Source organism: Stomoxys calcitrans, chromosome 1, assembly GCF_963082655.1.
Source record: "Stomoxys calcitrans chromosome 1, idStoCalc2.1, whole genome shotgun sequence".
NCBI classification, from domain to species: domain Eukaryota; kingdom Metazoa; phylum Arthropoda; class Insecta; order Diptera; family Muscidae; genus Stomoxys; species Stomoxys calcitrans.
In genome coordinates this window covers 116,265,002-116,279,000 of record NC_081552.1, presented here as the reverse complement: position 1 = coordinate 116,279,000, position 13,999 = coordinate 116,265,002, and the positions used below count along the sequence as shown (strand labels likewise).

The 13,999-nt window shown below is 36.3% G+C and overlaps 1 protein-coding gene across 3 annotated transcripts in view; it reads left to right on the top strand.

Annotated features, from left to right (window-relative positions):
- LOC106091999 (serine/threonine-protein kinase BRSK1) overlaps positions 1–7,190 on the top strand; it is a 267,761-nt gene extending 260,571 nt beyond the window's left edge. For 2 of the 3 annotated variants that reach the window (XM_059362652.1, XM_059362646.1), the window contains exons 13-16: positions 1,387–1,462; positions 1,533–1,702; positions 1,774–1,904; positions 1,965–7,190. In XM_059362652.1, the coding sequence (XP_059218635.1) occupies positions 1,387–1,462; positions 1,533–1,702; positions 1,774–1,904; positions 1,965–2,070 (483 nt within the window). In that variant the 3' untranslated portion in view covers positions 2,071–7,190. The remainder of the gene's footprint in view (positions 1–1,386; positions 1,463–1,532; positions 1,703–1,773; positions 1,905–1,964) is intronic. The other variant, XM_059362656.1, reaches the window with a different exon arrangement.
- The last annotated feature ends 6,809 nt before the right edge of the window (positions 7,191–13,999 follow it).

Genomic DNA, 13,999 nt, shown 5'->3' with positions numbered 1-13,999 from the left:
ACCGATTCAGACCATAATAAACACGAATGTTGATGGTCATGAAAGAATCCGTCGTACAAAATTTCAAGCAAATCGGATAATAATTGCGACCTCTAGAGGCTCAAGAAGTCAAGATCCCAGATCGGTTTATATGGCAGCTATATCAGGTTATGAACCGACTTGTACTTTATTTGACACAGTTGTTGAAAGTAACAATAAAAAAACGTCTTGCGAAATTTCAGCCAAATCGGATAGGAATTGCGCCCTCTAGAAGCTCAAGAAGTCAAGTCCCCAGATCTGTTTATATGGCAGCTATATCAGGTTATGGACCGATTGGAACCATACTTGGCACAATTGTTGGATATAATAACGAAACACGTCGTGCAAAATTTCATTCCAATCGGATTAGAATTGCGCTCTCTAGAGGCTCAAGAAGTCAAGACCCACGATCGGTTTATATGACAGCTATATCAGGTTATAAACCGATTTGAACCATACTTGGCACAGTTGTTGAATATCATAACAAAACACGTCGTGCAAAATTTCACCCCAATCGGATAAGAATTGCGCACTCTAGAGGCTCAAGAAGTCAAGACCCAAGATCGGTTTATATGGCAGCTATATCAAAACATGAACCGATATGGCCCATTTACAATACTAACCGACCTACACTAATAAGAAGTATTTGTGCAAAATTTCAAGCGGCTAGCTTTACTCCTTCGGAAGTTAGCGTGCTTTCGACAGACAGACAGACGGACGGACGGACGGACAGACGGACGGACATGGCTAGATCGACATAAAATTTCACGACCATCAAGAATATATATACTTTATGGGGTCTCAGATGAATATTTCGAGTAGTTACAATCAGAATGACGAAATTAGTATACCCCCCATCTTATGGTGGAGGGTATAATAAGAACAAGCAATTGTCTGAGAAAATGGATTTAAAATAAAAACTAAGTTTTCATTAAGGGGTAGTGTTGAAATTACTTTGCTACGAAACAACTTAATAATTTGTATTGCACAAGTATGCTTTGAATTTGTATATTCATAATTATTGTTCTGGAAAGTGTTCTGTATAAATTTTTCATTCTCTCTATTTGCCCTTGTACAAAAAAACGAGTTTATAACTTTTCTTATATAAAACTGTGTGTGACTATTCTTGGAAATTCCTCAACAGGAATATAGTTTTTTAACTAGGTATTGGTCTTACTAGATATATAGGAAATCTGGGTCTGGTTCTAGTGTTACAAAAAAAAAAAAAAAAAAAGCATACAGTCTATGGGTTACATACACATCACTCGTTCGATGTGTCTCAATCGGAATGAACTTTGCCATTACATTAGTAATTTTTGTCTGTACGTAACTAAGTTAAATTTAATTAAACATGTTTCCACTTTACAGGTTGATATCAGTGCGATTTGTAAACAAGGCGATGTTGCTGATATGCTTTTTGCTTTAACTTTTACACTCTTGTCTGGTATGTGTAAGCGTATTTAAACAAATAGTAGAGGATTATTTGAACATTTTTTATTTCGTAACATTCTTAGGTAATATAAGACGCTTTAGGCGCATTTGTGAACATATACAGTCACAGGTATGTTCAAAACGTTTTCCAGGACCCAATAGTCCACCATCCGTACCATCTGTGACGCAGGCTGTATCGGAGAGTTCGTCATGTGGTTCAGTCTCCAGCGAACGACTTTCATACAAGCGACAGGTTAGCAGCGCGTTATTCATAATCTCAAACTTAATGTTGAATGCTTTTATTTGTATCATTTCTCGAAATAGATTGAAAACGATGTGGAAAATGATTCCATATTTACATATAAATCTGGCAGCAGCCGTCGTTCCTCAGCTACAAACAACAACAATGCCAATCCAATCGACATTCCAGGCAGTCCCATTGCAGTGAGATCCAAGTAAGTGCTCATTAGCGAAATGTCCCCCCAAAGTAGTGTTGTCACAAAAAATGTGAACAGAAACAATCTATTCTTTGTTAGCTCCGAATCGGCTGAACAGGAACGAACGCGTGACCTACAGAGCGATCGTCAGGCGACAACAATGTCCGGAAGTGCAATAGCATGAGAATTATTTCTCTGATTTGGTTATACCTTTATGCAACCGATTTATTTTCTACAATGCTCCAAAGTTCTTCTACTAAAGCACCATCTTTAAATAATCTTCGCCGCTGCCCCAGCGACCATCACCATCAGCTGCAAGAGCAGATCCAGAATTTTGAGCAACTCCAATAATTAAAAAATTAAACCAACATGAACTAACAATTTATCATAAACAGATCCTAACGTACGTATAACCTAACATCTTAATTGTTTTAACACTCTCAAAGAACACAAGAAAAAGTATTAAGAAATCAATGAAAAAGGAAATGTAAACAGAACAAAGCAATAACGAACAATTTCAACACTATTTGCAAAGTCACTTAAACACAAGCAATTGACAGCAAAAATTAAAACTTCAGCAAATCCGGTATATACAATGAGAAATACTATATGCATTTAGGAAAATTAATGTGTGCATCGACGATGATTCACAGAATATTTTTTTATATTAAAAAGTTTGCTTTTTAACTCCCTAAATATCGTCTTAGAATTACATCTAAATGCTTTAAATAAAAATCAAAATGGCCTCCGATTTATGCTTATATGAAAGTTTATACAAAACGTCATTCAAAAATGCATACCGACATTCGTACATACTAACACAAACACATAGAACTTTTTGTTTTATTTTACCGACAAATCATAGAAAGCTTGCGAACAACCTTTTTAGAAAACATTCCGTATATGCTTACATATGTAGGTACGTATTGCATATAAAAAATTAGTTTCCATTACGACCGATTTCCAATATTTCTTACAACTTGACAGCGTGATCGTTTTTGTGAAAAAAATCATTCAATTGCGCTTCATTCCCCAAAATTTAAGTATTGTTCAATGCCATTCGTCCTTTAAAGAAGATTAATATTGTTATGTGTTTTATTTCATTTAATTTTTAATGAGCCTCGTGATTTCAGAACTTTAACCTACAGTATTTAAGTTATCTATTATCCATATATAGACATTTGTTGCTCGAGTGGATATCTTGATAAACTATTGACATTACTCTACATCGACAAAAATAATTATAATACCAATAACACTTTAACAATAGTGACAAAATGTAAGTCTTAAACCGTGGAATAAAATAAATACTCCGTTTTTTACGCTTAAAAAGTGTTGTTCTTTTCAATATATGACCATGTATTCACTATTTTAAGTAGCCTTCGATACCCAAAAAAGTATGCATATCATGCAACCAACGTGTTAAGAAGCTCTCACTTGCTCTTTCACATTCTACAGAATTTGGTTTAATGAAAAACCAGTAAGGAAAGGCAAAAGTCGGACGGTGCCGACTTAACAATACCCTTCAGCTACCCTATAGGTACAAAGTGGGAGCTATGTCTAATTCTGAACCAATTTTGATGGACCTCGCCGGATGTTTTCAGATGGGTTATTAAACTATCCGTATGAAATTTCGAGCTTATATGTTCAAACTGTAATAACTAGAGTTCACAATTGACAACATTATTACAAATTACGCAAAATTTGATAATGTGGTACTCGTCGAGAAATGCGTTGTGCAAAATTTTGGCAAGATTGGTCAAAAAAAGCTGTTGCAGTGGCTCTAGAAGTGAAAATCGGGCGATGTACATATATAACAGATATATCTTAATCTGAACCGATTTCTATGAAATTCAGCAAAAATGTCGAAAAGCAAGAAAAGCCTGGCATATTTCGAGAGAATCGATGAACAAATGACCATTTGATTGCAATTATACTGCAAATCGGACCTGAATATATATATGAAAGATATGTCGAACCGATTTCGAGTAAACTTTACAGACATTGTGGAAGTCGTCGAGGAAAGCGTTGTACAAAATTTTGGGAACGCTTTCTTTGAAATTCACCAGTAATGTCGAAAATCATTAGAAAATCCTTCCTGCCAAATTTCAAAAGAATCGGGTAACAAATGACCATTTTATTGCATTATTACTGCAAATCGGGCGAACATATATATGGGAGCTATATCCAAATTTGAAGCGATTTTTTCCAATTTCAATAAACTTCGTCTCTAGGCCGAAAACATGCCCATACCAAATTATGAAGGCGATCGGACGAAAATTGCGACCTGTGATTTGTACACAAATTAACATGGACAGACGGACAGACAGACGGACATAGCTAAATCGAATCAAAAAGTGATTCTGAGTTGATCGGTATACTTATGAATGTGTCTGTCTCTCTTCCTTTTGGGTGTTACAAACTAATTCACTAAGTTATAATACCCTGTACCACTGTTGTGGTGTAGGGTATAATAAGCGTCTATCGGGTTCCTGCTGACTTCATATAATGTAAACCCTAATTAAAGGAATTTTGTGGTGTGGTGTTTATTTAGTAATTGCTGTTGTGTTGTTGAATTTATTCTCAAGGCTTCTGTTTTAAGTGAAGTTCGCTGGAATCTCCGATTCTCTCTGGTGCCCAAGCAGCGCATACAGTTGTTCCGCGGGGATTTTTTTTTTGTCACATCCAAATTATCGAGACTATTTTTTGGTTCCTTAAAAACTCCTTTGGAGAGTTCTTCTATCACGTTTGTGGCTGATTATATTTTCTACAGCTTCAAACATAACTTGTCATATTGGTTAGCCAATAAATCCTAGTTGTCGCACTAAATTTTTAAAACTGATTCACCAATAAGCAAATTGATGACGTGTGTTCTTGATTCTTCTTCGATGAGACTTATAAAGTTCACCAACGTTTCTATAACAGACACGATTTCTACCTTCCACAAACTCGTTGAATTAAAAAAACGAAATAATATTTTTATACCACATAGCACTTTCCACTTTTAAAAACTGTTGAACCATTGCAGCCGCCTCTTGTTTGGATATCAATTATCAGGTCTAATGAATTTTTCCATTGTTCCATCGCATACTTTTGCAAACAATCGTGCTTCTGTGGACTACTTTCAAAGATGTTATTGGCTTTCTTGTTATGAATTACAGCGTCCTTAAAAATGTGTGTTGTCTTACTATTGATGACATAGTGCTTCCACTCTTCATCCTCAATTGTTTCGTTTTAGCTGTTTGCATCAAATTTTAATTTTTTCTCCAAATGAATGGCATGATTTGAATGGAAAATCCACCTAATGGTTTTTCAGAACTAGCCATTTCAATATATTGGGACCGTCTGAAATGGTAGCTACTATGAGGTTTTCAAAACGTATTCTATATTCATGAACCTTTTCTTTTATCATTGCTCGAATAATAGATGCATTACACTTTTCAATAACACTGTACAACAACAAATACATACATTATCGATCCTCTTGACATTCGAAGACGATCTAGGAATTTCCGTCAGTTCGTCCGTCTGAGCAAATTACGATAGCGGTCGAACGAATAGAGATATAGGTTTGAAATTTTGCAGGGATTCTCTTTATTGATGTAGGTCGTTCTGATTTAATTCTGTTCTGATTTGGATAAAACTCCCATATATATCAGAGGCTACCGTAGCGCAGAGGTTAGCATGTCCGCCTATGACGCTGAACGCCTGGGTTCCAATCCTGGCGAGACCATCAGAAAGAATTTTCAGCGGTGATTTTTCCCTCCTAATGCTGGCAACATTTGTGAGGTACTATGTCATGTAAAACTTCTCTCCAAAGCGGTGTCGCACTGCGGCACGCCGTTCGGACTCGGCTATATAAAGGAGGCCTCTTATCATTGAGCTTAAACTTGAATCGGACTACACTCATTGATATATGAGAAGTTTGCCCCTGTTCCTTAGTGGAATGTTCATGGGCATGAGAAGTTTGCCCCTGTTCCTTAATGTAATGCTCATGGGCAAAATTTGCATTTATTGGTCCTTCGACTTGATTTCTGGAACCCTTAGAAGCTGTAATTATTATCCGATTGTGCTGAAGCTACACTTAGTGATCTGTTATGACTTCCTAGGATTGTGCAGGGTATGGTCCAAATCGGTCTATCACCTGATATAGCTCCCATGTGTACCGATCTCCCGATTTGACATTTTGAGCCCCAAACACCGCAATGTTCATTCGATTTTACTGAAATTTTTCGCGTGGTGTTCTATTCCGACTTCCAACGGTCATACCAAGAATAGTCCAAATCGGTGTATAACCTGATATAGCTCCCATATATACTAATCTCCCGATTTAATGACTTGAGCCACTGGAAACCGCAATTGCTATCCGATTTAGCTGAACTTTTGCACGCATTGTTTTTTTATGACTAGAAAATTCTCTTTGCACCCCACGGAATCATTCTTTATGCATTTTCGCACGTCCTACAAAATTTTCAATAAATGAAAAAGACATTTAATGCAACTAGAAATTCATATGTTTGCTGCTTGTCTTTGAAAAGAACGATCTACCTTCAGGCTTTTCTCTTTAGCTTTGCGTAAAGTTTCTTGGAGGATATTCCTATGTTTGGTGTACCTATTCTTCTATCTACAACATTGTACGCATGTTTTTAATAGTCGTATTTTTGTATAAAAGTTTATTAAAATCATTAATGCCTATGGATTACAACCCTCCGATGTACTTTGTATTGGGTTGGTCAAAAAGTAATTGCGGATTTTTCATATAGTCGGCGTTGACAAATTTTTTCACAGCTTGTGACTCTGTAATTGCATTCTTTCTTCTGTCAGTAATCAGCTGTTACTTTTAGCTTGCTTTAGAAAAAAAAAGTGTAAAAAAGTATATTTTATTAAAGTTCATTCTAAGTTTTATTAAAAGTCATTTACTTTCTTTTAAAAAATCCGCAATTACTTTTTGGGCAACCCAATATATTCAAGCAACGAATTTACAACGGAGTCGTTCTTGAATTGGCAGAATTCAAGTAGTTGTAACCAATTAAATGCGTAATAAGTTTGGCCCTTTATTTTGGAATTATGTAGCTAAGATCTATTACCATACAATTATCTATTCCACGTGATTAATTGCTTGTTTTTGGTGTATTCTTTACAATTGTATACAACAAACAAGTAAAAGCGTGCTAAGTTCGGCCGGGCCGAATCTTATATACCCTCCACCATGGATCGCATTTGTCGAGTTCTTTTCCCGGCATCTCTTCTTAGGCAAAAAAGGATATAAGAAAAGAGTTGCTCTGCTATTAAAACGATATCAAGATATGGTCCGGTTCGGACCACAATTAAATTATATGTTGGAGACCTGTGTAAAATTTCAGCCAATTCGTATAAGAATTGCGCCCATTGGGGCTCACGAAGTAAAATAGAGAGAACGATTTATATGGGATCTGTATCGGGCTATAGACCGATTCAGACCATAACAAACACGTTTGTTGATGGTCATGAGAGGATCCATCGTACAAAATTTCAGGCATATCGGATAAGAATTGCGCACGCTAGAGGCTCAAGAAGTCAAGATCCCAGATCGGTTTATATGGCAGCTATATCAGGTTATGAACCGATTTCAACCATACTTGGCACAGTTGTTGGATATCATAACGAAATATTTCGTGCAAAAATTCATTCAAATCGGATAAGAATTGTGCCCTCTAGAGGCTCAAGAATTCAAGACCCAAGATCGGTTTATATGGCAGCTATATCAGGTTATGAACCGATTTCAACCATACTTGGCACAGTTGTTGGATATCATAGCAAAACACGTCGTGCAAAATTTCATCCCAATCGGATAAGAATTGCGCACTCTAGAGGCTCAAGAAGTCAAGACCCAAGATCGGTTTATATGGCAGCTATATCAAAACATGGACCGATATGGCCCATTTACAATACCAACCGACCTACACTAATAAGAAGTATTTGTGCAAAATTTCAAGCGGCTAGCTTTACTCCTTCGGAAGTTAGCGTGCTTTCGACAGACAGACGGACGGACGGACATGGCTAGATCGACATAAAATGTCGCGACGATCAAGAATATATATACTTTATGGGGTCTCAGACGAATATTTCGAGTAGTTACAAACAGAATGACGAAATTAGTATACCCCCCATCTTACGGTGGAGGGTATAAAAATTTGCCCACGAACGTCACTTTAAGGAACAACGAATGACTTGTATGAGACATTGAGTGCTGTCCCATTTAAGATGAAGCTGGATGATAAGGAACCTAATTTTTGAAGTCAACCACAAAAGTCATGTTCCTGAGTCAGAATTTGAAACCAGGCTTTCAGTGTCATAGGCGGGCATACTAACCTAAGCACACCACTATATGCTGCATTACATATTTTTCCATGAACATTCCATTGAGGAACAGGGGATACTCATATGAAATAATGCTGTCCTTTTCAAAGTTTAGCTCGATGATATGGGGCCTACTTTTTTACCGAGTCCGAAAAGCGTGCTGCTTAGCGAAACAAAATTACTTGTCGCAAAACTATTTATACCCACCACCCTAGGATGGAGGTATACTTATTTAGTCATTCCGTTTGTAACACCTCGAAATATTGATCTAGGACCCCATAAAGTATATATATTTTTGATCGTTTCGACAACCTGAGTCGATCTAGCAATGTCCGTCCGTCCGTCTGTCGAAATCACTATATCGGTCGAACGCGTAAAGCTAGCCACTTGAAATTTTACACAGATACTTAATATTGATCAAGGTCATTGGGGATTGCAAATTGGACACATCGGTTTAGATTTGTATATAGCTGCCATATAAACTGAACTCCCCATTTGATTTCTTGAGCCCCTGGAAGCCGCAATTTTTGTCCGATTTAGCTGACATTTTGCACTTAGTGTTCTGTTATGACTTCCAACCACTCTGTCATGTGAGGTTTAAGTCGGTCTTTAACCAGATATAACTCCCATATTTTATCACAATCCATGGTGGTGGGTTCCCAAGATTCGGCTCGGCCGAACTAACCGCGCTTTTACTTGTTTTAATTCCGATTACTGTTTCATGATTATTGTATTTATTTCCGGTATTGTATGAAATTACTCTCTTGCTATCTGTTTAATTTCTATTAATGGCAGAGCAGAACCATAGCTCCACTATAGTGACGGAACTTGATTTAGTAGTTATTTGATATGGTTTACTCGTACTGAAGTGTTTTATACATTTGCCATCATTTCTATTGCATGCAGAGTATTTTCCGATTATGTTAGCCTTTTGGGAAATTATTGAACTTTGTATTTTTCTTCGGATTATTTTGAAAAGTTTGGTAAGAATATATATATGCATATAAAGGGTGATTTTTAAGAGCTATAGGAAAGATTTCAAAAAAAAAAAACACACACATAAATTTAGAAAAATTCATGAAATCTTTATTTCAGTCGATAGTACGGTGCATATAATTTCATGTTTGAAGATTTTTCATGCAAATGTTGACCGTGACTGCGCCTCAAATGGTCCATCCGCTTAGTCCAATTTTGCCATACTCTTTTCAACATTTCGGCCGGTATCTCACGAATAAATGCTTCAATGCAGTCTTTCAATGCGTCAATTGAAGCGGGCGTGTTTGTATAGACATAGCCCAAAAAAAATAATCTAAAGGCATTAAATCGCACGATCCAGCGGGCCAATTGACTGGTCCCCAATGTGAAATAACATGTTCACCGAACTCGCCTCTCAATTAGTCCATTGTTATGCCCGCATCATCTTTGAAGAAGTACGGTCCAATGATGTCACCAGCCCATAAACCGCACCAAACTGTGACTTTTTCTAAATGCATTTGTAGCTCTTCCAATGCTTCTGGCTGATCTTCATTCCAAAATCGACAATTCTGCTTATTTACGTACCCATTGAGCTAAAAAAGAGCTTCGTCGTAAAATGGAAGCAGCGCGCGATTAACTTTCTTAACAGAGCACTCATTTTCATAATAAAATTCAATAATTTGCAAGCGTTGTTAGATTGTAAGATGATTCGTGGTTGAATTATAGATCAAACTAAAGTTGTAGTTGCCAAAAAATAATAGCTAAAAATCACCCTTTATGTATACATACTAAGACGTCATTTGATCGAAGACAATGTTATTTCTAACTTAGACCTTGTGTATTTTGGAGATTGCTAAGCCTATGTAGACATATCATCAATAATTAAGGATTATGGAGCAGGGGCAAACTTTTCACATATTAATATGCGCAGTCCGATTCAAGTTCAAGCTCAATGACAGGGGGCGTCCTTTTTATAGCAGAGGTGCCGCAGTGCAACACTTTTTCGGACAGAAGTTTTTACATAGCATAGTTCCTCACAAATTTTGCAAGCATTAGGTGGGGGGAAGCCACCGCTGAAAAAAAACTTCTAATGGTCTTGCCAGGATTGGAACCCAGGTGGACATGTTAACCTCTGCGCTACGGTCCCTATTATGCCGCAGTATAAAAACCGACTACGCATACAGACATATTTCTTCAATTGGAAAAGTTAAGAGAGATATTAAAGAAAACGATTCATTGAAGTCGTTTAAGCATTTTCTAAGAGCGTTGTTTTTATTTAATATTTATTTTTGATACGCCACTGCTGGTTATGTAGAGTAAAAAAGTATGTTTTGCAAAAAGAAAAATAACATTTTCCAGAATTTTCGCAGCCTTGCGTATACAATTAGCATACGCAAATATAAACGCCACTTAATTCACTCAAACCAATAACACCACTTCACCACTTTGCCATTGTGTTTCTTTTCACCTAATTGAAATATCCCTAATTTCTTTTTAGTTAAACAGTTCCAACAATATTTTTGTAAAGGATAGACTTTTGAATAGTAAACTAAACCAAAAATATATCCAATCAACAAACCGTCCATTTTTATAAAAAAAAACAACTATTATTTTTCAAATTTCCCTTGAAACGACCATAAATGCACATACATTGAAAAAAAAATACACAGCACCAATTACATTAAATGGAAAAGCTAGACATAAAATTAAAATTATTTTTGCGTATTTAAATTATAAAATAACTCTTAATAATTACAAAGAAACAAAAGTATAAAAATAAAACCAAACAACATGTGACAATTTATACAAATCATAATAAAATGATAATTGTAAAGTGCAGAATAACTGGATACATTCAGTTCTCATTGGTATGTAACGATTTCACTTAGAAATCTTTATTTCTTAATTAAAACACAATTAAAAATAATGCTAATATTACACAGAAGAACTAAAATTAATTCATTTAAAATGAAAATGCTAAAATACTCATTCACAAAACCGAAACCTAGATGAAATTGCGTTTTAGAATTAAAAATTTTGACTAAAGTAACCAAAAGGAAGAATTAAATAACACTCATCTACTAAAACTTTAACTAAAACAAGGATACGCCTACACATTAACAAACGAAACGAAAAAATTCCAGATTGCAAAATGGCAATGAACGCTTAGAGATTATGCATAGATTATCGAACATTGAAAAACTAACCGAATAATTCAATAAGTGAACAGCAGCAACAAAGAAGAATATTACAATAACAACAAAAAGAGTTTTGAATTTTGAAACATTCCCATAAAAAGACAAATACAAAATAAAACTATCAGTATATAAATGATGTTGTGAAAACAAACAAACACTAAAATTGTATTAATCAAAGCGTAAAGGGATTTCCTAGGAAATCGATTTGAAACTTATCATGATCGCATAGTATTAAATATATAACACCACAAAATACATATACCTAAATCAATAAACAATATATACATATATATATATACACGAATGAATTTAACAACAAAATGAGTTATACTTATAGAGTATGTGTAATTCGGCACAAACTCCATTCAAATAATGTAATGGAGCAAGCAAATGTTTATTATTACTACAATCTCACCGTAAATGGGGTTTGTTGACATACGAATCCACCTGAGTCACATAAAGTTCCCGTAACACAAAGCGTTACAGTGATGGTGTCTATAGACTTCTATAAAAGGAAGCCTTGTGAAAACTTACTTAGGTGTTCCTCCAAATTTCGCGCATGTAAAAATTTACATAACTCAATATGCTGATTTTTTGAACATCTTCTAGCTCGAGATCAAATTCAATGCTTTCCTTTCAAAGAATAGCATAGAACCTATAAAAGTTGAGCAAGTATGTGTTGTTATTCAAAACACTTTGACTGGCGTGGTGGATCTTGATTTCTGATACGCCATGTATCTTCATTACCTTTGTCAAATTGATTAAGGTGCCAAAAAATTTATTTTTCGAAATAAGGATTTAACGAAATAAGGATTTTTTTCTTTGAACGTAAATAAAATGTTAAAATCCGTTTTCTTCCAAATCAACTATTTCGAATAATGCCACTATTCAAGTACACGACCTATATGTATGTGCATAAAGGTGATGACTTTTTTACAATCTTATATACCTGCTTCATATTTTGAAAAGCTTTTATGCAAGACTAACCGAACTGGGCCCGTTCCGCTGCGCTACTTTAACTCTCCAATATCTTTTTAGGGTGGAGACACTTCCCCCTGAATGTGTATATCGTACTCGTGTCATTATAGCCTATGGTGCTGAAACGCGTTCGAATCCTGGCGAGAACATCGAACAAAGCTGTGTTTATCCCTTCTAAATGTTGGCAACAATTGCGAGGCACAATGTCATGCATGGTAATTTAACAGACAGACACGAGTGAGGTGGAAGAGAACCTTCATGTCATATCTCCAGCCACCTGTTTCCTTAAACTAAGTTTCACCATTACTGAAGGCTCTTTTAATTCATCATAATTGCTCATCAAATCCTGCACAATGATGTACTCGATGTTTGGTAATCTAGTCAATCCATAAAGCTCATCGTCCATGACAACGCGAAGAACGCAATCCACCTCATGGTGCTCGCAACTGATGATCTCTGGTCTGGGGTGACCTTTCTCTTTCGAACTCTTTTTGCCGGTATTCACGCTTGTTGTATCGGCAACAATCATCATAACTGTTCCCCACAGGTTGAACTCATCTCACACATTCTGGGGTTCTTCTGTGATTGTTTGAGCTTTCCCATATTTTAATTTGAGCGCAGTCAACTTAAATTTCGGATTCATTCTTGAGGACCACGACCTGATATTAAACGCTTTCAAAGTGTTTGCCGTCAAAGTGGATGCTGCACTCCTCCAGATAAAGCGTACTTACTAAATACTCCTTCACCCGAGCAATTTTCTTTTATAAAACCACGTCGAAGCCTGATTGGCATGGGGTTGACATTTTAATGCTCTCAGCGAAAAGCTGGTGGCAGACCGTTGCTGCTCCGTGAGACGACGGCTTTGAGCTTGACACAAGGCGTTTTGCACTGCCTGTTGGTTTATTCTTCCTTTTTGTCGTTGAAGTTGCATTGTAATTCTCTCGAGGACTATCTATACGGTTGTCGAATGAGTCTGTGCTACATTCGGAACAATCAAGTATCGCTGAGTTGGTAAGTGTGGAAACAGTAGCTTCTATTGCCATCTTTCTCTTGAATAGATGGATAATATTGGCACCAGCAGGTTTGCCGCTGGAATAGCCAACTCGGCCTTTGCTCTCAACTTGTAGTTTGTAGAAGTCCTCATCTAACTTGCACGTCCATTTGCCTTTTACCTCGGTCATGTCAAACAATTCCTGCAATAATCAAAGTTTTGTTTTTTTTCCGCATCGCTCGTTGTCTTTCAGAAGTTTTGTTAGCTTTGCACAAATGGCTTGATATGCGGGAAGTTCAATGTTTTGCTCCATAGAGATTTTAGCTCTATAGCAATTAGATCGATCCTCTCTTTCTCCGTTCATGGTTCTCAAGACCACAGATTTTTCTTAGTTATTTTATTTACATTGGATGTAGGGAAGGAGACCACTGTCTCCTTTGACGCTCTACACTTGGGTTCGAATCCCGGCGAGAACATCGGAAAAAATATACAGCGGTGGTTAGTCCTTCCTAATACCAGCGACATTTGTGGGGTATCGCACTCTTTTATATGTGAGAAGTTTTCCCCTATCTCTTACTTTAATATTTATGGGCAAATTTTCATTTTTACTTACAATGAAATACACAATTACA